Source organism: Mobula hypostoma, chromosome 8 (genome assembly GCF_963921235.1).
Source record: "Mobula hypostoma chromosome 8, sMobHyp1.1, whole genome shotgun sequence".
Classification (NCBI taxonomy): domain Eukaryota; kingdom Metazoa; phylum Chordata; class Chondrichthyes; order Myliobatiformes; family Myliobatidae; genus Mobula; species Mobula hypostoma.
Window position 1 is genome coordinate 144,230,479 of NC_086104.1, and position 24,280 is coordinate 144,254,758.

General features: G+C 46.3%; 1 protein-coding gene across 1 annotated transcript in view; it reads right to left on the minus strand.

Moving 5' to 3' along the window:
• LOC134351023 (cytoplasmic polyadenylation element-binding protein 2-like) overlaps window positions 1–16,508 on the minus strand; it is a 74,293-nt gene extending 57,785 nt beyond the window's left edge. The window contains exon 1 of the mRNA XM_063057002.1: window positions 15,307–16,508. Coding sequence (XP_062913072.1) covers window positions 15,307–16,008 — 702 coding nt within the window. The 5' untranslated portion in view covers window positions 16,009–16,508. The remainder of the gene's footprint in view (window positions 1–15,306) is intronic.
• Between the last annotated feature and the right edge of the window lie 7,772 nt (window positions 16,509–24,280).

Below are 24,280 nucleotides of genomic sequence, written 5' to 3' on the forward strand. Positions count from 1 at the left end.
ACAAACCCACAGTTAACCAGCAAAGAGAAAGCCCTCGGCTTCTACCTGATTAAACATTCCACTCCTAAATACACTGGCTCTTTCTGTAAATCTCATGAGGACGCCAGATTTGCAGGATATTGAATCTCAATCTGCTTCGCGAGTCGATTGCTGACAGCTACAGATCTCACCCCAGGAATTTATCCAGTGTTGCCAGCTTGGTATTATCCTGACATTTTCAGCAGTTCTAGTACAGGAAGCTCTGTGTTTTATAGCATGCTCTGCCAAGCATTCACTTTATGGTTGAAATTTGGGACATCTGGCATATTGACTGATATTTATCCTTGACTAGCATCACTCACAGCACCTATCACATCGCTGCTTGTAGGTTTGTGCAATAGTGAAACACACTAAATTTTCAACAGCAACTACACTTTAAAACTGGACTAAAATGCATAGGAGCAGAAGTAGGCCATTTGGCCCATCAAATCTGCTCCACTATTTGATCACGGCTAATTTGTTTTCCCTTTCAATTCTATTTTCCTGCCTACTCCCCGTGACCTTTGACACCCTTACTAGTCAAGAGACTTCAAATACACCCACTAACTTGGCCTCCACAGTTATCTGTGGTAACGAATTCCACAGATTCACCACTCTCTAGTGAAAGAAATTCCTCCTTGTATCGGTTCTAAAGGACGTCCTTTTACTCTGCGGCTGTGGCCTCTGGTCCCACAAGTCTCCCGCTATTGCAAATATCTTCTCCATGTCCACCCTGTCTAGGCCTTTCAATATCCAGTAGGTTTCAATGAGATCCCCACCAGGTTCTTCCAAACTGGAGCGAGTACAGGCCAGAGCCACCAAACGCTCGTCAGATAAACACTGTGTCAGTGTTAAAAACTGACACATCTGAGACGTTAAGTAGTAGTTGGGGTGTTCTACATCTGGTTTTGGTTTCACTAGGCAGTCCTGAAGAGAAAGGTACTATAGAAATGCAAATATGAAACCAAATTCAGATCCAGTCTGATGCAATCTCAGATAATATAAAGAAAAGAAAATTCTCCACCACATCATGGTTTTTTTCAAATTCACTGGAGCCTCTACCTTGCCTTGTGCAGTAGCACTGGTGGAATAACCCTCAGATCTATTGACCTGGGTTCTTTTCTGAACTCCAGTGCTATCATTACAGAGTTATGAAGTTTGTATGTTTTTCCTGGGACCACATAGTTTTCCCCACAGCTGCTCCAGTTGTCTCAAACATCCAAGGTAGATGAATTGCCCATCAGAGCTGTTCATAGCAATTAAGTGAACAGTACAAACTGGGGTAATTGATGGAAGCGAGGGGAGAATAAAATGGGATTAGAGGGGATTAAATGAAAATGAATGCTTGATGGGTGCTTAAGGCTCTCATAGGCGGAGGTGGTAATGGGCACAGGCTCCCACTACCTACTTAATACTCGCCATGGCATGCACCTCAAATAGCCTCAGACAACCAAGTCCAACTCCTGGCCTTCATGTGTGGCTTAGCTACTAAACCTGGCAAAACTGTTTCTACTGACAGAAGAAGGGGCAAAGGGGGTTTCTGGTGCCTTAAAACTTCGAGCAGATGGGGCTTGTCAGCCATGGCTGGCAGTTCATCCAGGAGAAGGAAAGCTCTGATCATAGTCATAGTTATACTTTATTGATCCCAGGAGAAAATTGGTTTTCGTTACAGTTGCACCATAAATAATAAATAGTCATAGAACCATAAATAGTTAAATAGTAATATGTAAATTATGCCAGTAAATTATGAAATAAGTCCAGGACCAGCCTATCGGCACAGTGTGTCTGACCCTCCAAGGGAGGAGTTGTAAAGTTTGATGGCCACAGGCAGGAATGACATCCTATGACGCTCTGTGCTGCATCTTGGAGGAATGAGTCTCTGGCTGAATGTACTCCTGTGCCCACCCAGTACATTATGTAGTGGATGGGAGACATTGACCAAGATGGCATGCAACTTAGACAGCATCCTCTTTTCAGACACCACCGTCAGAGAGTCCAGTTCCATCCCCACAACATCAGTGGCCTTACGAATAAGTTTGTTGATTCTGTTGGTGTCTGCTACCCTCAGCCTGCTGCCCCAGCACACAACAGCAAACATGATTGCACTGGACACCACAGACTCGTAGAACATCCTCAGTCAGATGTTAAAGGACCTCAGTCTCCTCAGGAAGTAGAGACGACTCTGACCCTTCTTGTAGACAGCCTCAGTGTTCTTTGACCAGTCCAGTTTATTGTCAATTCGTATCCCCAGGTATTTGTAATCCTCCACCATGTCCACACTGACCCCCTGGATGGAAACAGGGGTCACTGGTACCTTAGCTCTCTTCAAGTCTACCACCAGCTCCTTAGTCTTTTTCACATTAAGCTGAAGATAATTCTGCTCACACCATGTGACAAAGTTTCCTACAGTAGCCCTGTACTCAACCTCATCTCCCTTGCTGATGCATCCAACTATGGCAGAGTCATCCGAAAACTTCTGAAGATGACAAGACCCTGTGCAGTAGTTGAAGTCCGAGGTGTAAATGGTGAAGAGAAAGGGAGACAAGACGAAACTCTGATCTCAAACTGCCTACATCCACTCATGAAGGCGGCTTCGGGAGTAAACCCAGAGAGGAAAATCTGGAACTGTAGTCCCAAAGGCAGTCCTACGTCGAGTTCAACACTGTCTGGCAACTCCTGCTATACTGATGGTACCAAATTGTATCGGTCTCTGCCACTCCTTTGGGTTCATCAGATGCATTGAGGGGGGAAGCTTGCTACATGGGCAACAGCTTGCTCTCCATATTGTACTGCCCAGGCTTGTGTAAAGTATATAGAGAGCTAAGATATAACATCCACTGTCAACCCTGACCGATGGAGACCTCAGATGGTTGATGCAGGTTTGATGGGCCAATGGGCCCGATACAATGCTGTTTTATTCAACAACGAGGTTAAGTTTTAAATGAAAATCAGGGCAGCACAGAGGCGTAGCAGTTAGTGTAACACTTCACAGCAGTAGTGATCGGAAGTTCAGGGCTCAATTCCCGCCATTGTCTGTAAGGAGTCTATACATTCTCCCCATGACCGCATGGGTTTCCTCCGAGTGCTCTGGTTTCCAAAAACGTACAGGTTAGCAAGTTGTGGGCATGTCATATCACTGCCAGAAGCATGGCGGCACTTGCAGGCTGTTCCTGTGTTGGTCCTTGACACAACCACATTTCACTGTATGTGTTGATGTACATGCGACAAATAAAGCTAATCATTATCTGTTCTCAAAACTGATTGGAAGATTATGGATCCAGTACGCTAAGCAAAGTCCACCAAAATTGTTTCCAGACTCACTGAGCAAGTGCACAAGGCTTGTTAGAGCAGATCCAATTTTCATTTATACACTACCTACACGAGGGTGTTATCAAGTAAACTGTGATGCCAAAGGAGGCATTAGCATGGGGAACAAATGCATGGCCAAGTGTTGGCATTTAAGAGCTTTCTGTTAGGCATCTGAGAAGAGAGAGAAAGAGGTTGAGAAAGTTGAGATGAAATCCAAGAGTTTGGAGACTAGGAAGCGGAAAGCTCTGGTACCAGGTCCAAGTCCCTGGGTGGCAACATCTCAGAGGATCTGTCCTAGGTCCAACAAATTGATGCAATCATGAAGAAGGCACACCAATGGCTGCACTTCATTAGGAGTTTGAGGAGATTTGGTATGTCACCAAAGACTCCAGCAAATTTCTACAGATGTATCATGAAGACCATTCTGACTGGTTGCACCAGAGTCTACAATGGAGGCGCCAAGGCACAGAATTGGAAAAAGTTGTGGAAGGTTGTAAACTCAGTTAGCTCCATCGTGGGCACTAGCCTCCTCACCGTTAAGAGGTGATGCATGAAGAAGGTGGCATCCATCATTAAGGACCCTTGGTACCCGGGACATGCCATCTTCTCATTCCTACCATCAGAGAAGAGGTCCAGGAGCCTGAAAACTCACACTCAGTGTTTTCAGAACACCTTCTTCCCCTCTACCACCAGATTTCTGAACAGTCCATGAACACCACCTCGCAATTGCGCTTTTTTTTTGCACTATTCAGTTAACTTTAACATATTCCAGAACGAGGGGTCACAATTTGAGGATAAAGGGGAAGCCTTTTAGGACCGAGATTAGGAAAAACTTCTTCACACAGAGAGTGGTGAATCTGTGGAATTCTCTGCCACAGGAAACAGTTGAGGCTATATTTAAGAGGGAGTTAGATATGACCCTTGTGGCTAAAGGGATCAGGGGGTATGGAGGGAAGGCTGGTACAGGGTTCTCAGTTGGATGATCAGCCATGATCATACTGAATGGCGGTGCAGGCTCGAAGGGCCGAATGGCCTACTCCTGCATCTATTTTCTGTTTCTATGTTTCAATTCTTATTGCAACATTGTAACTCTGCTGCAAAACAACATATTTCATGACATACATCAATGATAATAAACCTGATTCTAATTCAATGTTGTGACAAAGGACAAAGAACAAAAAGAGTCCAGTGTTGGAGGGGTGAAGAATTATGGGAGAGTTACAAGGTCAAAGGAATAGGAAGAGGCTACCCAGTCCAAGCAGCCATGCCAGCCCTAATCCTCCCTTCCAGCCTCATCCTGCCTTTCATCAACCCTTTGCTCCCTTTAAATGCATCAACAGCCCCCACTCCTTCTGTGGCCACGAGTCCCACTCTCCCATTCATTGCATAAAACAGCTGAATTCCATATCACTTGGCTGTGATCTTCAGTGCTCTTCCCCACAGCAGGAACATTCTCTGTGCATCCAATCTAACCTGTCAAATCCTCCTTTAGGTGACCCCTAAACCATCTTTCCTTAAGGGAAAGAAAACCCTCTTAGCACCTCCTACCTCATATGTAGACTTTTGCACTTGGGGTGTTAAAAGATGCATCGGAGGAGAATTTGGCTATTTGGCCTATCAAGTCTTGTTCCACCACTCAATCATGGTTGATTTATTTTCCCCCTCAACACCATTCTCCTGCCTTCCCTCGATAATAGGAAAAAATTGGCAGATGGAATACAGTGTCGGGAAGTATATGGTCATGGACTTCGGTCGAAGAAATACAAGAACAGACCATTTTCTAAATGGAGAGAAAATTCAAAAAATCTGAAGTGCAAAGGGACTTGGGAATCCTTGTGCAGGATTCCTGAAAGGTTAATTTGCAAATTGAGTCAATGTTGAGGAAGGCAAATATGTTAGCATTCATTTTAAGAGGTCTAGAATATAAAGGCAAGGTTGTAATGTTGAAGCACTGGTGAGGACTCACTTGGAGTGTTGTGAGCAGTTTTGGGCCCCTTATCTAAGAAATGATGTGCTGACACTGGAGAAGGTTCAAAGGAGGTTCACAAAAATGATTCAGGGACTGAAAGGCTTGTCATATGGAGAGCATGTGATAGCTCTGGGCCTGTATTCACTGGAATTCAGAAGAATGAGAGGTGACCTCACTGAAACCAATCGAATGGTGGAAGGCCTAGATAGAGTGGATATGGAGAGGATGTTTCCCATGGCGGGAGAATCTAAAACCAGAGGACACAGCCTCAGAATAGAAGAGAGCTGAGGAGAAATTTCTTCAGCAGCTGTAGAGGCCAAGTCTTTGTGTATATTTAAGGCAGAGGTTGATAGATTCTTGATTAATCAGGACATGAAGGGATACAGGGAGAAGGCAGGAGATTGTGTCTGAGGGGGAAAATTGGATCAGCCATGATGAAATGGTGGAGTAGACTAGATGGGCCAAATGGCCTAATTCTGCTCCTATATCTTATGGTCTTATAATACTTAACCCCTTTACCAAACAAGAACATATCAACTTTTGCCTTGCCCTGGATGACTCAATGACTTGCCCTGGACAGCTCTCTGTGGCAGCAAATTCCATAGATTCACTGCGCTCGGGCTGAAGAAGTTCCTCCTTACCAGTTTTAAAAGTGTTCCTTTATTCGGCGCCAGAGGTTCATGGCAGGGAGAGTTTCTCCCTTCTACCGTCTGTGTAAGATGATGGGGCTATCGGGACTTTGAGAACTTTTTTTTTTACCATGCCCATGGTCTGCTCTTTATCAAATTACAGTACTGCTTTGCACTGTTGTAACTATATGTTATAATTATGTGTTTTTTGTCAGTTTTAGTCTTGGTCTGTCCTGTGCTTCTGTGATATCATACTGGAGGAACATTGTATCATTTCTTAATGCATGCATTACTAAATGACAATAAACGAGGACTGAGTGTCCTCATAATCTAATCTAATCCTGGGGTTGTGCCCTTGTTCCTAGACTCTCTTAAAATCCTTGTAGGATCCTCCTGTCTCTCCTGTAATCTTAGTAAGCTTCTGCATCTCTCTCCAAATTTCTATATACTTTATATAATATGGCAATCAGAACTGCATGCAATACCAAGTATGCACTAAAAAAGGTTCAGCTTATTTCCCTATATTTTAATGCCATCCCTCTGGAACTGAAAACAAGTGATTGATTTGTTTTTTTTTAAAAAGTCATTATCTGGAAATCCAAAGCAATTCGTAGAGATTAGTGGACCTGCACTCCAAGATCTCAAAATTCAAAATAAATTTATTATCGAAGTATGTATACTTTATATGTACAACCTTGAGATTTGTTTCCCACAGGCAGCCACAAAACAAAAAAAACAATAGAATCCATTTAAAACAAAAAAAGACCATTGAACACCGGGGGGGGGGGGGTGGGTAGAGAACCTCGCAGGCCAGGCAGCGTCTATGGAACAGTCAACATCTTGGGCCAAGACCTTTCATCGGGACCTGTCCGATCCTGACGAATAATCTCAGCCTGAAATATCGACTGTTTACTCTTTTCCACCGATGCTGCCTGGTTTGTTGGGTTGCTCCAACATTTTGTGTGTGCCGCCTGGATTTCCAGCATCTGCAGATTTTTTCGTATTAGCATTCAGAACTGAAGATCCTTGACGCCAGGCATTACCACAACCAATGCAGACATCCACAGAAGCTAAATTAGATAGCCTCAGTACAGCACAATTGATCAAACCCCCTTTTCTCCCTTTGATTCTCAACTCTATTTTCTAAATAGTAAGTGGCCAGCTTTCTGTATGAGTGAGTACTGAATTTAATTGGCCAATTATCTTCACTGATGTGCATTGTGGAGGATGGAGGAGGTGAGGAGATGAAAACCATAAAATTTAGAAGAAGATGGAGATGCCAGAGACTGCAGATGCTGGAATTTGGAGCAAAATTAAAACGGCTGGGGAAGGCAGCATCTGTAGAGGGCTTTTTATTCCTTTCCGAAGATGCTGCCTGACCTGCTAAGATGCTCCAGCTTTCCGTGTGTGTTAGTCCAGAGAGGGAAATGGACAGTCACTCTTTTCTCCTAATATATCGACTGTCCATTTCCCTCTACAGACGCTATCTGACCCACTGAGTTCCTACTGAAGTTTCTTTTTGTTTTAAAATAAGCTAAGAGTTTTGTGCTGACCTAAATTCTTCAGTTCCTTTGCCTGCTGAATTATCCAGTCTGGGATAAAAACAACATGTGATATCTCTCCCCATGCCACAAGGACGGGGTTGCAGTATCAGAAACCAAGGTCTTACTACCAAAATCTCCACCCAGTGTCATTTTCACACTTCAGCCTTGGGCTGGCCTTTCCCTCAAGGCAGACTAACAAGGCCGAGCCTTGGCGTACACCCACCAGTACACGGGGATTGATCCAGAGGCAAAAGGCAGCAACGAACGGCTTGGACTAGCTCAGGAACACCCAGGCCCTGTGGCAGCACTAATTCAGCAGTGGGCTGGCTTCTAGGCCTCAGACGGGAGATCAAAGTTGTTATCTGGCACTTACAGTCTTTGGCAAAGCATTCCTCCCTCACATGAAAGAGCACCTGTGCTTCCTTCTCCCCTAGTGTTGTTCGATTGAGCAATGGAAAATTTTATCTGACCTTCAGATTTCCTGCAAGATATTGCGCACAATAAATAAGCTCCTGTACTCTCAGGTCCATTCCCTCTCCCAGCTCATTGCTGCTTTCACTAATACTCTGCTTCATCCGCATATTATAAAACTCTGGTTCATCAGCATTTGGACTATTGCGTTCAATTCTGATTGCCCCTTTTTTAGGAAGGATGTGGATGCAATGGGGAGGGTGCAGGAGAGAATCAGAATCAGGTTTAATATCACTGACCTATTTCATAAAATTTGTTGTTTTGCAGCAGCACTACAATGCCAGACGTAAAAAGCAAAATATATATTTTTGCACTATTTATATATTTAAATAAGTACTGCAAAAAGACAACACAAAATATGAGGTTGTGTTTATGGTTGGTTCATCGTCTGTTCAGAAACTTGATGGTGGAAGGTTTCTAAAACGCTGATGCCCATCGGTTAGAGGACATGTGCCATGGGCCATAGGGAAAGGTTGGACAAACCTGGGAAGAGGCCGAGGGGAGGCCTAATAGAAATGTATCAGATTATGAGAGGCACAGATAGGGCTGACAGCCAGTATCTTTCTCCCAGGGTCAAAACATCACAAACTAGAGGCCATTATTTAAAGATGGGGAGGGGGGTAAAATCAAAGGAGGTGTGCAGGGCGAATGTTTATTTACAGAGAGCGATGGGCACCTGGAAAGCACTGCCACAGTTGGTAGTGGAGGTAAATACAACAGAAGCTCTTCGACAGGCATATGAACGGGCTGAGAATGGAAGGAATGGTAGAGGGGGGCAGTTCAATGGTAGAGTGTTCACTATTGATAAAAAAAAATGCCCAGGGTACTCCGACAACACTTTCCAAACCTGTGACCTCTACCAGCAAGGAGGACAAGAACGACAAGGATATGAGAACACCACCATCTTGGTCACACAACGACCTAATCTGCATTCACTTCAACATTATTATTAGACGCTGGAGATCTCTCCCCACAACGCAGCCATGCCTCCTCTACTGCCACATTGAGGCTAAATACCAATTAGTGGAACAGCATCTCACCTCCTCCTGCGTAGTCTCACACCCAGCAGCAGGAACGTTGAATGCTCTAATTTCTGGTAACTGTTCACCTCACCCATCTTTTTCTTGTTCTTTTCTTTTTTTCCTCTCCTCTCCCCACATCACCTTATCTCTTTCCCCAATCCTTCTCTTGAGGATCGTCACCTTGTTGTGGTGGAGAGGCCTGTGAGTTCCTGAGATCCCGAGAGGGATTCCATCTGAAGTTTAGCTATCCATCCCTCAGCTCCTGGTAGGGTCACCCACAGCAGTGAGGTCAAGGGGATGGTCCCAAACAAATATCAATCAAACAAAGACCTCGACAGTGGAGCTACCAGACACATCACAAAAGAAGTGAAGGCTGAGGAAGGCTACCTCAATGAAGGGTCCTCAGTCATCTTACACTCCATGCCACTGGACCCTGCCTCCGACCTGTCAAGGACCTTGTGATGGCTACCCGTGCATTAGCCGCTGCACGTTAAACAAAATCGCGCACAAGGAATCCACCCTGACACCCCGGATTAAGTCCCGTGACGATTAGTAAGTGGAGAAGAGGACACAATTGTGAGGTCTGAAAACCCTTCAGGATATTTGGATCCCAAATCGACCTCCACAGCCACCTGAAGACCACCAATAGACAACTTAGGAGAACATCATACTCCACTCAAGCAATCGCATTACAATCTCTTTCACCTCTCCTATCCTCTCTACCCACAAATGCATCCCAATGGTTTCCCTCCATCCTCCCTCGATTCATTGCTCCAGCTTTGCCTCCTGTCAGACCCCATCACTTCAGCCCTTTGTCACTTCCGCCTTTCATCTCCCAGTTTCTGACATCATCCCCACTCTCTCCCTCATTTACCTATTATCCCCTCACCTGGATCCACCCATCACATGCCAGCTCTTGCTCCACCCATTCCATCCATCTTTTCACACTGGCTGTCTCCCCTTCGATCCTTCAATCCAGATGAAGGGTCTCAACTCAAAGATCACCTGTCCATTTCCCTCCACAGGTGCTACCCGATTTCCATTTTGTGTGCCGCAGCAAATACAGTACTGTGCAAAACACACACACACAAGTAGCTAGAGTGTCCGAGACTTTAGCACAGTATTGTATTTGTCAACGTGGTGCAGAGAGCAAGTTTGGAAATCTGGCGGGTGCAAAGGATGTTGGGAATGGTAAGAGCAAAGTGCTGTGGGAGGGGTGAGGGACTGCTGACAGAGGAGTGTCGGGGGCAGGGAGGTGACACAGATGCAGACACAGCCAGCCCCGAGACACCAGGAAAACATATTTGATTCCAAACAATTGGTTTATTGATCATTACAGAATATCTCTCTGCTACTTCCTGCTTCCTTTTTCCCCCAACCATGATTCCTCTTTCCTTGTCCCCTTCCCAATTTCAGTCCACAACAGAGGCCCTCATCAAAATCAAGTTTATCATCACTCACATGCAAAGAAATTTTTTGTGGCAGCAGTACAGTGCAATACATAAAATGACTACAGTACTGTGCAAAGGTCTTAGGTACACTGGCCATATATAGGGGCCTAAGACTTTTGCAATGCTGTTAATGGTGAACAACTTACTCTTGAGAAGTTGCTGCAGCCTCTGAGATCAAGGTCAGCTCCTTCAGATCACCAAGTGAGACTCACACAGTGTTAAACAGAGTCAGAGTACAGGCGCCCAAAGACACCCATTGACCCTCTAGGCCAGGGGTCCCCAACCTTTTTTTGCACTACGGACTGACCGACTGACCCGGGGGGGGGGGGGGGCTGGTGTTCAAGTTCAACAGTGCGTGACAGGGAATGAGGAAAAGTGCAGCTGACTCGTATCATTTCATATCGTTTCCTCGCGGCCTGGTAGCACATGCTTTGCGGCCCAGTGGCCGGGAACCACTGCTCTAGGCCACATGGACATGTAGACATCAACTTTTCCAACGACAGGCAAAAGCCAAACAAAAAGAGGATCTTACTGAAAAACTAAATAACTATCAGGAAAGTTATCTGCTTTCAAAAGAGTTAAGACACAAGACATAAGAGCAGAATTAGGCCATTCGGCCCAGCAAGTCCACTCTGCCATTCCATCATAGCTGAAACCGGATCCCACTCATCATCAGACACCTGCCTTCTCGCCACATGTTCTGATGCCCTGACCGATCAGGAAACGATCAATTTCCACCTTAAATATACCCACGGACTTGGCCTCCACCACAGTTTGTGGCAGAACGTTCCACAGATTTACTACTCTCTGGCTAAAAACAAATTCCTCCTGACCTCTGTTCTAAAAGGATCTCCCCTCAATTTTGAGGCTGTGCCCTCTAGTTCTGGACACCCCCACCATAAGAAACATCCTCTCCGCATCCATCCTATCTAGTCCTTTCAACATTCTGTAGGTTTCAGTTAGATCCCCCGCATTCTTAGATAGCAGCTTAAAGTAGGGCAACAAACAATTACTTGGAGGAACTCGGTGGGTTTAGCAGCATCTGTAGGTGGGCGGGGAAGGAACTGTTTACATCTTGGGCCAAACCCCTGCATTAAGACCCTACCCTGAAACCAATCAACAAGTCCTCACCCTCACAGATGCTGTTCGACTCACCGAGTTTCTCCAGCAGATCGTTTGTTGCTCCAGATCTTAGCCTGTCCAGGCTCCATTTTAAAATGGGGATTCAGATTACAAAACAAGGCCCGGTTTTATAGCATTATCCCAACTATGTGGTCTGAATTTGAAGCTTTTGAGCTCCCCCCCCCCACTCCTCTCATTCACCACCACAATCCCTTTGCCCTCCTGCAGTTCCCCTCTTCCGCCCATTAAATTCCACTGCCCCCCTGCCCCAAATTCAGGGTGACCTTGTGGTAGTGGATTTATTAGATTCCAGACCTCCCCCACCACCTCAATTGGAGGGATTAGCGCTTTACTCCACAATTCACAGTGGAAATCCTTCAAGCAGTAATGTGATTTTAATCCCTCTCATTTGGAAGCGGCCAACAGACAAGTTAAAGGCCTCTTCCATTCTGCAGAGCCCTTGGGTAGAATCGAAGAGTCATACAGCACAGAAATAGACCTACTGACATAATTGGTCAATACTGACCAAGCTAGTCCCATTCACCTTTGTATGGGCCATATCCCTCTAAATCATTTTTAACTTTTTAAATTAAGATTCAATATGGAATAGGCCCTTCTGGCACTTTGAGGCATGCTGAATAGCCACTCCCTAATTTAATCCTAGCCTAATCAGAGGACAATTTACAAAGACTAATTAATCTACCAACCAGTACGTCTTTGGACTGTAGGAGGAAACCAGAACACCCAGCACATCTTTAAGAAAAAAGCAGAAATAAACAAGCTAATTAATTAGGTGCCGACAACTGGGGACCACTGATCTACAGTACTGTATGAAAGTCTTAGGCACACTATACAGCTAGGGCACCCAAGACTTCTGCACAGTATTGTAGTATTGCACTGTACTGCTGCCACACAAACGAAAACAAGTTTTGTGACATATGTGAGAGATGATAAACCTGATTCTGATATGGGTCTCTATTGTGGACCGAGAGTAGGAAGAGGCAGGGGAAGGGGAATCGTGGTTGAGAAGAGGAGAGGGAACAGGAAGAGCCAGGCAGACATTCTGTATTGATCGATAAACCAACAGTTTGGAATTAAATGACCTTGCCTGTTGTCTCAGCGCCAGATGTGTCTGCACCTGCATCACCCCAGCCTCCTGTACTCCTTCTCTGTCACCTCTCTCACAACCCTCCCATGGCGTTCCACCCTCATCATTCCCAACATCCTTTGGAACCTATGGAATATTGTAAGGCCTCAACAGTGTGGATGTGGAGATGTTTCCTATGGAGGGGGAGCCTACGACCAGAGGACACAGCCTCAGAATAGACAGGCGAACTTTTAGAATGGAGATAAGGAGGAACGTCTTTAGCCAGAGAGCGGTGAATCAGTGGAATTCGTTGCCACAGGTGGCTGTGGAGGCCAAGTCATTGAGTATATTTAAGGCAGAGGTTGATTAATTCTTTGATTGGTCAGGGCATAAAGGGATAAAGGAGAATGGGGCTGAGAGGGGAAATGAATCAGCCATAATGAAATGGTGGAGCAGACTCGATGGGCCAAATGGCCTAATTCTGCTCCCAGATTTTACGGCCTTATGGTCTTTGCTCCTGTCAGATTTACAAACTCCCTCTCCGCTCCACGTTGACAAATGCAGCACTGTGCAAAAGTCTTAGGCACCCGAGCTTTATATAGGTGCTGAATGCTGTATATCCCTCGTGATTGATAAAGGTCGAAAAGATCACCCCTCTCCCTCCTTCACTCCAAGAAACAAAGTCCTAATCTACCCTTATAACTCAAAGCCTCCGGTCCCAGTAACATGGCCAGCTGGCAATTCCTTTGATCTCCCAATGCTCGCAACAGTAAAGATCACTGCTTCTTGCTAACTTGGACACTGACTGTGACCTGGCCATTAGCGCGCCTTCGGCTAATTGCTCAGGGAGATGAGAGAGGTGGTCTCCTTTGCTAAGCTACGCAAGCAATGGAGAAGGAGCCCATGTTGGCCACATCTGTGAGACGTGGGCATTTCAGACGAGGTGTAGCCCGCAGATGTAGTACCCCAGGCTACTAAGTCCCCTCCCATAGACAAAGTCAGCAAAATTTCTGTTAATGAGAAACATCAGTGTCTTGTGGGGACAGGGCACAATGTTACAATGAGCCAGTACAAAGAAGGAAGGCCTAAGCTGACATAAACACAAGAGAGTCTGCAAATGCATAGTACACACAAAATGCTGGAGAAACTCAGTAGGTTAGGCCGCCACTATGGAAAGGAATAAGCAGAAGGCATTTCAGGCTGAGACCCTTCATTGGGCCTGGAAAGGAAGGGTGAAGAAGTCGGAATAAGAAGCTGGAGGGAGGGGGAAGGAGTACAAGCTCGGTGTTAGGTGAAACCTGGTGAGAGGGAAGGTAGTTGGGTGGGGGATGAAGAGAGAAGCCGCGAGGTGAGAGGTGGAAAAGATGAAGGGCTGAAAAAAGAAGGAATCTGATGGGAGAGGTGAGTGGACCATGGGGGAAAAGGGAAGGGCTGAAGGGAACCAGAACAGGCCTACATTAACATATACCCTTTCAAAACACCTTAGAATCAGTGAATCATAAATATATTTATTTCCCCTGCATAGGTGTCTGACTTGCAGAAATCCTCCAGCATTTCGGGTGTGTTACCATCAGTGACTGCTGCAAAGTCAGCTTTGCGCCAACAGATTTGTGCACAGCAGGCCCCCATGGAACTGTGATAACTGCTCGATAAAGCGTTTTTATTAAACAGGCTATCGCAGGCACAGGTGAATTCTGTTCTTAAAGATATTCCCTTTGGATCTTTAACATGCACCTGAAAGGGAGGACAGACCTTGGGTTTAATAGACTGTGCAGCACTCCCTCAGTACTGCCTGGGGTGTTACACCTGTAATAATATGGGCAAGGTAGCATAGCAATGCTTTACAGTACAGGCCACTGCCTGTAAGGAGTTTGTACGTTCTCTCCGTGACCGCGTGCGTTTCCTCCCACAGTCCAAAGGCTTACTGGTTGGTAGGATCATTGTAAATTGTCCTGTGATTAGGCTGGGATTAAATTGAGGGATGCTGCCCAGTGTGGCTAAATTTAAGAGGGAGTCAGATATGGCCCTTGTGGCTACGGGGATCAGGGGGTATGGAGGGAAGGCTGGTGCAGGGTTCTGAGTTGGATGATCAGCCATGATCATAATAAATGGCAGTGCAGGCTCGAAGGGCCGAATGGCCTATTCCTGCACCTATTTTCTATGTTTCTATGAAAGGCCAGAGTGACCTATTCTGCATTTGTATCTCAATTTTTCAAAAAAAATTCAAGTCTTGAACCCACTTTCCACATTTCTATACAACCATTTGGCCCAATGTTGACTCACGGAACATTCAACCTCGTACTAACTTGCCCTGTAAAAACCCACACATACCCAACAGTTCACTGGCAGGAGGTGCAACTTACAGGGGCACCTGTCTAGACAGTGTTTTTTGGGGACGTGGGAGGAGGGGGAACTGGAGCACCCAGCGGAAACACACACATTCACAAGGAGAAGGCAGAAGCTCCACACACACTTCGCTGGATGTCAGGATCAAACCTGGATCACTGGGCCCCCATCCTCCTAACTTGGAGATGACATAGCCTAAACCACTGACCTCCAGTTAGCAGAGCGAGCCACGGAAGTGAGCCCAGATAATCCCTTCAGTAAGGGAGGTGTCAACAGTAGCAAAATACTTCCAGCCCGCACATTGTGACAGTCCCAAGAGAAAAGTATAAGGGGTTTACCTGCTGGTGAGGCAGCCAGTTGCTGTTGCTGTCTGTGCACACTGGGTTGTCATCCATCCAGGATTTGGGAGTTAGTCCAGGTTGGCTCCTGTTCAACTTTGGAGGCACCATGAGGTGACTGGAATAGGACCTCTTGGAAGAGCAGGATGCGATCGAGTTCGAGACTCCCATTACTCCAACCGATCTCCTCAGGCTCCTGCTGCAGGGAGTACTGAGGGAGTCCCAGCCACCACTTCCTCCTCCACCTCCTCCGCTCTGCTGCTGGTGTCCGCCCCAGCTGAACGCCCTGAAACTCTGCTGCTGTCCGCTGAAGCCGTTCCTTTGGGGGAAGGACCCCGGGGGAGGATGCTGGTTGAGGGACGACTGTCTGTGCTGCTGCAACAGCCCCATCTGGTGCGCTGAGGGGAAAGTCCCGCCGAAGAGGGGGCCCAGGTGGACCATCTTGGGCAGCAGCATGGCAGTTGGCAGGACCCTCTGCTGGAGGAGGCTTTCCTCGCCCCCCTGGCTGGTGGGCCAGCCTAGGTTGCTGTGAGGTGAGCTAGTCCCTCCATGATCTTGTAGCACCAAGTTGCCAGGTGCAGGGTGGCAGTCCAGCTGGGTACTCTCACTCCCACAGCTGACCTCTGCACTCTTAAAGGACTCCAGTTCCGTCTCCAGATATGGACTGCAGGCTGATTGCCTTTTCGTGTCATTCTGTAACATGGCTGGATTCGCAAAGCCGGGGAAGGGGAGGGGAATTTTTTTTAAAAAGGAGGGGGGGTTGGGTAGTGGAGGGGTGGGTGGGTGGGGGGGGGGGAGTTACAATTAAGAATTTAAAAGGGGAAGTGGCTGTTTAGGGAGACGTGGGGAGGAGATGCAAGTCCAGCCCAGCGCGGCGCTACCCCGGCGATCCTTGCCCAGAGAGCAACCCCGATTGTGTAACAGCGCTAATCGCGTCAGTTTCAGCCAACGCCACAACTAACACACGAAACATGAAACTAACCGAACTGGAAATGCGGCCAGCAGCTTTTCAGTGCGGTGCCGTGTATGTGTGTGTGTGAGTGTGTCTGTGTACTTTTCCTCTTGCCCTCTTCTCGCTCCTCATCGATCGCATCAAAATGGAACAACCAAGATCACAAGATGCTGTTTAATGACCTACTCATCGCCTCTTTACTCCGGAACTGAAGCTCTTACACTCCGAAGCATTCTGGTTACTTTACATTTTTTCCCCTCTCTTGCCTCTGATGTAAATCCTGCACCTGACCCGCGCTGGTGCCGGGAATTTGGCCGGTAGTTCCGAGCAGGCATTTTTTAAAAAAAAAAATTGACGTTTTTCTTTCGTCCTCTCAGAATGTTTGCGATTTTGTTTTCATTTTAACCGCACCCTGCCCCCACGTCACATAGCTAGTCATAGTCATGGAGTCGTAGGGAGAGACACAACGCCGCAACCTGTTCTTCGGCCCACCCAGTCCCTGCTGACCCTCAACATAGAAACATAGAAAATAGGTGCAGGAGTAGGCCATTCGGCCCTTCGAGCCTGCACCGCCATTTATTATGATCATGGCTGATCATCCAACTCAGAACCCTACACCAGCCTTCCCTCCGTACCCCCGATCCCTTTAGCCACAAGGGCCATATCTAACTCCCTCTTAAACATAGCCAATGAACTGGCCTCAACTGTTTCCTGTGGCAGAGAATTCCACAGATTCACCACTCTCTGTGTGAAGAAGTTTTTCCTAATCTCAGTCCTAAAAGGCTTCCCCTTTATCCTCAAACTGTGACCCCTCGTTCTGGACTTCCCAACATCGGGAACAATCTTCCTGCATCTAGCCTGTCCAATTCCTTTAGGATTTTATACGTTTCAATAAGATCCCCCCCTCAATCCCCGCCTTGTTTATCTATTTCAATGATCTCTCTTCCCGCCATTACAGACATTTACACTACACGCTGCACCCGTAAAGGCAACAGCATTGTGAGGGATCCCACGAATCCCCTCATACAAACTCTTCGCCCTCCGGCCACCTGGCATAAGGTACCGAAGCATTCGGGCTCTCACGACCAGACTGGGCAATGGTTTCTTCCCCCAAGCCATCAGACTCCTTAATACCCAGAGTCTAGACTGCCATCTACATTATTTATTATTATATTGTAAGTTGTCCTCTGCTGTGCCCATTGTTTATTATTTATTGTACTGCCCTGCACTGTTTTGTGCACTTTATGTAGTCCTGTGTAGGTCTGTAGTCTAGTGTAGTTTTCGGTTGTTTCATGTAGCACCACAGTCCTGGAGGAACGTTGTTTCATTTTTATTGTGTACTGTACCAGCAGTTTATGGTCGAAATGACAATAAAAAGCGACTTGACTTGATTGATTGAAATATAGCGCGGAATAGGCCCACCCGGTCCTTCGTGCCACACCAACCAGCAATCCCCGATTTAACCCTAGCCTAACCACAAGACAATTTACAATGACCAATTAGCCTATCAACTGGTAGGTCCTTGGACTGTGGGAGGAAACCAGAGCACCTGGAGGAAACCCATGCGGTCACAGGGAGAAAGTACAAACTCCTCACAGGCAGAGGCGGGAATTGAACTTGGGTTGCTGGTACTGTAAAGCGCTGTGCTAACCACTATATTCCCATGCTGCCCTTAAACATTAATCCTACGTTGATTGTATTCGTATTCTCCAGTAATTTCCATCGGCTTCATACCATTCGCCTATGCGTTGCGGGCAATTTATGGAAGCCATTTATAGTGGGCGATTAACTACACTGCATGGTGCTACCAGAGTATTTCCTGATGCAGGGTTTCACCCTGAAACGTCAGCAGTCTCTCCCACCCCCACAGATGCTGCTCGAACCGCTGAGTTCCTCCAGCAGATTGTTTGTTGCTCGGGATTCCTGCGTCTGCCATCTCTTGTGTCTCCACAGACGCTACAGGTCTGGGGAAACTTGAGGCTGGTGAGATTACTCCGCAGGTCAGGCGGCATCCGAGAGGAGAGAACCAGTCCGTTCCTTTAATGCGTTCATCTGATTCACCTCAATTAATCCTTGTGGGGAGTCGCCTGCTTTCGGGATAGCGGTCACAAGAAGGCAAAAGGGAAGGGATAAGGCAACAAAGCCATCGATATGATCATGGCTGATCTTTGCTGATCACAATCCCTCTTCTCAGCCAGTTCCCCAATAACCCTCAGTACCCAGATCATTCAAATCTATCTCCACCTTAAATTTCTAATGACCTGGCCTCCACTGAATTCCAAAGGTTCTCTGGCCTCTGAGAAAAGTGTGTCCTGAAGCAGTGTGGTGTTACCTTGTAAATAGGCCAGAGTATTGTCCTTTGGGTGGCAGGTGACACAAGGCTACGCCGACTCCAGGACAGGCAATAAGCCTCTTGCCTGAATGAGGACAAGTACTTGCTTGATTTTAAGGTGCTATGTTGCACTTCACCACAGCTCCTGGAAGATGGGTGAGCAGTGAGATAAGTGTTTACTTTTACAGTATTCCTTTTATAGTTTGCAATGCAAATGGATATGTTGTGAGGTGCTTGCATGGTCTTTCCCTTTACAGACATGAAGAGAGTTAGGTATGAGATTGAGAGGTATAATAAATCAGCCATGATGGAATGGCAGAGCAGACTTGATGGGCTGAATGGCCTAATTCTGCTCCTACATCTCCATGGGTGCATAGACCATTGAGACATTGACGAGCACAGGACAGAGCTCGTCTACCATGAGCACTGCCACATGAAAGCAGCAAACATCATCAAGGACCCCCACCATCCAGGCCATGTTCTCTTCTCGCTGGTAACATTGGGAAGAGGGGCAGGAGCCTTAAGTCCCACACCACTAGGTTCAGGAGCAGTTATTACTCCTCAAACACCATGCTCCAGAATTAGTGTGAATAGCCTCAACTCTGAACAGAATCCACAACCTATGGACTCACTTTCAAGGACTCGATAACTCATGTTTTCAGTATTATTTATTTATTTATTGATATATTTTTTTTTGTATTTGCAGAGTTTGTCATCTTTGGCACATTGGTTGTTTATCAGTCTTCATGTGTAGCTTTTCATTGACTCTTGTTCTGCTATGAATGCCTGCAAAAATGAAACTAAAGGTAGTATATGATGGCATATATATGTACACTGGTAATAAATTTACTCTGAACTTTGAAAACTCTCATGGTTGAAGGCTGAACCCAGCAGGTACAGCGACTGGCTGTTCTTCTTGCGTGGGCTTCAGGTGAGATTAGAGTGGTCAGGGCAGTGATGACCCCTCCTCAATCCCCAACGCCCTCACCCTCCATTGATTAAGTCACTGCCCACCATGGTTGGGGATTTGAGAAGCAGAGCTGGAGGTGACCTGACAGCAAAGACAACTGCACACAAGCAGAAATAAGCACGTTCGGGACGAGGGGCAACCTCATGCTCATTAAGCCTCAGTAACCTGTAGGTCACGAGGTCCTTGCTGATTACTGACATTCAGCATCTGTGCTTCTCCTTCATGTTTTGACGGAACTCACTGGACTGAGCAGCATTAGTGGGGAGAAAGGAATTGCTGACATTTTAATTTAGGGTTTTGACCCAAAACGCTGACAGTCCTTTCCCTCCGCAGATGCTGATCGACCTGTTGAGTTCCTCCCGCAGATTGTCGCTCCAGATTCCAGCATCTGCAGTCTCTTGTGACTTTGTATTTTCAGGTGTTCTTCACTCCACCAGTGTGGGATTCTGGCCTTCTTGAATTCTTGGCCATATTCTCAGACCCCCACCCCTCCCACTGATTGAGTTATCTGCTCCCTCCCATCATCCCTCATTCTCCTAGCTTGCTATCCTTTCTTTCCTTATGGCAATTACCTGTCAGACTCTACAATTCCTGTTCTGAGTATTACTTATCTGCTAATTTATTTTTTATTTGCACAGTTTGTCTCCTTTAGCATATTGGCACATTCGTCTCTGTTTATGTATAGTTTTCCCATTGATTGTATTGGTATATTTTTGTTTTCCTGTGGAAGCCTGCAAGAAAATAAATCTGAAAGTAGTTATATTATGACTCATATGTACTTTGAAAATACATTTACTTTGACACCTTCCAACTGATCGTGAAGTAACTGCACCCCGATGGGGTCAGAAAGCTGAGGGTTCAAGACTTGAGCACAAAAGGTAGGGTTGGCGATGGTCAGAGGTGCCAATGTCAGGATGAAATCAGGGATCACTGTGCTCTCCTGATGGCTGCAGTATTCCTGTGCCTCAGGGAATGCCAGCAAAAGTCTCTCCTGCTGCCTTCAAGCATCTTCAATTGACAATTAAACAATTTTTGGAAGCTTGCTTCCCGCATGATGACATTTAAAAAGGACTTTATAGACTATGAAGTATTTAAAGTAATTGTAAAAATGCCGGTCGTCTGCTTCAGGTGGCCAGCTGGGTACCAACGCACGTTATTGTTGACTGATTGAATGATGGGAGAACTCTCGCCTTTCTTCAGCAGGGATTGCACGCCATTAATATAAATTATCAAGTGCCAATCAATCAATAATAACTGGCTGTCCTGCAGCGAAGTGCCTGCCACATAATCTCTGCTCTGCTTTCTGGGAGTTGTAGTTCTTGAAGTTCAACATAGGGGAAGTGATGGAAGCAACCTCCAAACTACAGCTCCCAGCAGCCACTTTGTGACACCAAAGTTACCGTGCAGTTCCTGATATTGGTTTACGTAATGACTTGACCAAATCATTTCCAGCTCACGCCTTCCTAGACACGGTTTTTAAAGGGCCAATGCAACTATGAATGCCAACTTCACACAGCAGACGATTCTGCATCATGATGGAGATTTGGAAGGTGACATGGCCACTATAGAGAGGAGAAGGGGAACGGGAGTGGAGTTGGACACTGACAGGTGAATGATTGATGGAGCAGTACAGCGCAGTACAGGCCCTTCGGTCCACAGTGCTGTGCTAACCCTTTAACTTACTCTCAAATCAATGCAAATCTTCTCTCCTACGTAGCTTTTCACTTTCTATCATCAATGCGCCTATCTAAGAATTTCTTAATGTCCCTAATGTATCTGAGGGGGCAGAGGAAGAAAGGGGAAAAAATGGGGTAAGCTGGGGGAAGAGGTAAGTGTTAAGATTAGAAACAGCTGGAGGAGGGAGACACTAGTCATAGAAAACATAGAAAGTAGGTGCAGGAGTAGGCCATTCGGCCCTTCAAGCCTGCACCGCCATTCAGTATGATCATGGCTGATCATCCAACTCAAAACCCCGTACCAGCCTTTCCCCCATACCCCCTGATCCCTTTAGCCACAAGGGCCACAAGTTGAGGTCTATTAGAGTGCTACTCCTTACTAATGCACACAGATCTACTGATGGCTGCCCTGCTCCCGTTTGTGCAAGCTTGCTGAATGCAGATTGGTTGTCACTCCCTCTACATTACAACAGCGACCACCCCCACCCCCCACTCCAAAAAGTGAGCCAAAGTCATTATGCGTGATATAGAGACATAGGGTACTGCAGGTGCTGAAAATCAAGAGCAACACACGGAAAAAAACTGGAAGAACTCTGCAGACCAAGGCAGCATCCATGGGCGGAAGTGGACAGTCAACATTTTGAAGGATCTCGGCCCGAAATGTCAACTGCCCATTTCCCTCCATAGATGCTGCCTGGCCCACTGGGTTCCTCCAGCGCATTGTGTGTTGCCACAAGGGTGACATAGTCTTGCTCCTTTGTCCTAAATTAGCAGTGAAGAAACAGCTCAAATCCAGAATTTGCAGTCTGAAGTTTCCTACACCATCAATCATCTCTCCTGAATTGTGGACTTTATTTGCTTTTAACTATCATGGGCTGCATCCCCTCAATCTGGAGGTCAATATAAGTCAATGTAACTTTACAAGAAGAAATAATATTGCAACTGTTGTCACTCAGTATATTCTCCTGTTCACCAGACTGAATTTTCTGGAATGGCAGGTTGTCGTCTGAGGGGGGGATTAAGTGGACTTTAGTTTGTCGGCTCATTGAACACTAGGATGCCACTGGGATGGAGTGTGTCTGTTATAAAGAAAGGCCAGCTTAACTGAATTTGTTCTCCACAGAGCAGAGGAGTTTGACCCAGGCCTGACAGAAGCCTCCGAGGTGATGAAGGGCCTAAACTGTAGGGAAATTTGCTCCACAGCGGGACTGTCTAAAATCAGAGGGCAAAGGTTTGAGATGAGGCCACTCTGAGGAAGAATTTTTCACCCAGAGGGAGTTGGAATCTGAAAAACTCAGCCCTAGTGGAAGGGAGATATTGTCACAACACTTACAAGGGAGAGAAGTTTTACAAAGAAAACTCAGTTTTTGAACACAGAACATAAAAATATACAGCCACAACAGCAGGTATGTGCTGACCATGATGCCAAATCGACTTAAACCCACCCGCCTGCACATGGTCACATTCCTCTATTCCCTGCCGATTCATGTGCCTGTTCCGAAGAAGGGTCTCGGCCCAAAAGAGCGACTGTTTATTCATTTCTATAGACGCTGCCTGACTCGCTGAGTTCGTCCAGCATTTTGTGTGTGTTACCTGTCTAAATGCCTCTTAAATGTTGCAATTTGTGGGAAATTAAAATTTACTCCCCTGTGCAGAGGAACATTTCACCAGCTCAGCTGGGCACCTCTTCTGACTGCTATTGAAACTACCTTTCGGAAATATGTACTGTTTGCCTTGTATATAGTTTGCCTAAAGTTTCAGAATCACTGTGATTTATTTAAGGATCATTCCTTTACCTACTATCCCTGTTATATGAGAAACAACAGCATTATGTGTCTTGGAGACATAGAGGTTATCCTTGTGCCTGTGGCTGTCCGTGTCGTGTACAGGGAGACTATAATTTGCAAGTCACCAATACCCAGGAATGGAAATGTCTACAGAAAATGGTGGACACAGCCCAGTCCATCACAGGCAAAGCTGTCCCCACCATTGAATACATTTACATGGAGCACTGCCATAAGAAAGTGACATCCATCACCAAGGACTCACACCATCCAAGTCACGCTCTCTTCTCGCTACTACCAACAGGCAGGAGCTACAGAAGCCTTAGATCCCACACTCCCAGGTTCAGGAATGGTAATTACTCTACATTACAACCTTCAGGCTCTTGAATTGGCATGGATAACTTCACCCAGCACAGCTCAACCCACAGACTCATTCTCAAGGAATTCATACAACTCGTTCTCGATATTTTTAAAAAATTTGCACAACCTGTCTTTTGCACATTGGCTGTTCGTGAGTTTTTGTTTATGTATAGTTTTTCATAAAGGTTATAGTATTTTTTTCCTATAAACGTCTGCAAGAAACTGAATCACAAGGTGGGTATCTGGTGTTCGTCCATCGTCGACGTTGATGAGGACCTCGACACCATTATGATGGTGTTGAGACTAGCGCGTGATTTGGATTTAAGTGAGGGAGAGTTGCGCAGTGTCAGCCTCACTCTCTTTTCCCAATTCCCATCTGGACCCAGTGGCAAGACAGAGTCGAGACGGCTGGAGATGGGACTAGGCGCAGTGGATGACCAGGACATCTTCTGTGTCTTGTCCTGCTCTACACGTTCCACGACGCTTGCAGAGACCACCTTCTTGACCGTTGGACCTTCCATTGGTCTCATCCGCTCAATCCGCCGGAGTCTGTCTTCACATGTTGGGATAGACAACTCCCTATCTCACCGAGGGTTTGAGACCTGTCAGCTACCCTCACCTGGTTTAGCCGGCTTGTCGAAGCCATTGCCCGGGGTGTGGCCGCTGTCGCATGCAAACAGCTACGGGGAGCCACAGGTGAGAGCTGAGTGCCAGGTGGGGACTGAAGGTGGACTAACCGCCTTGAAAAGGACGTGATATGTTCCCCCACCAAAGATGCTACCCCTCCTTGAGACCCCATACACTTCAAGGTATCTGGTAACATCTCATTGAAATTATTGAATATTGAAAGGCCAGGATAGAGTGGATGTGAAGAGAATGTTTCCTATGATGGGAGAGTCC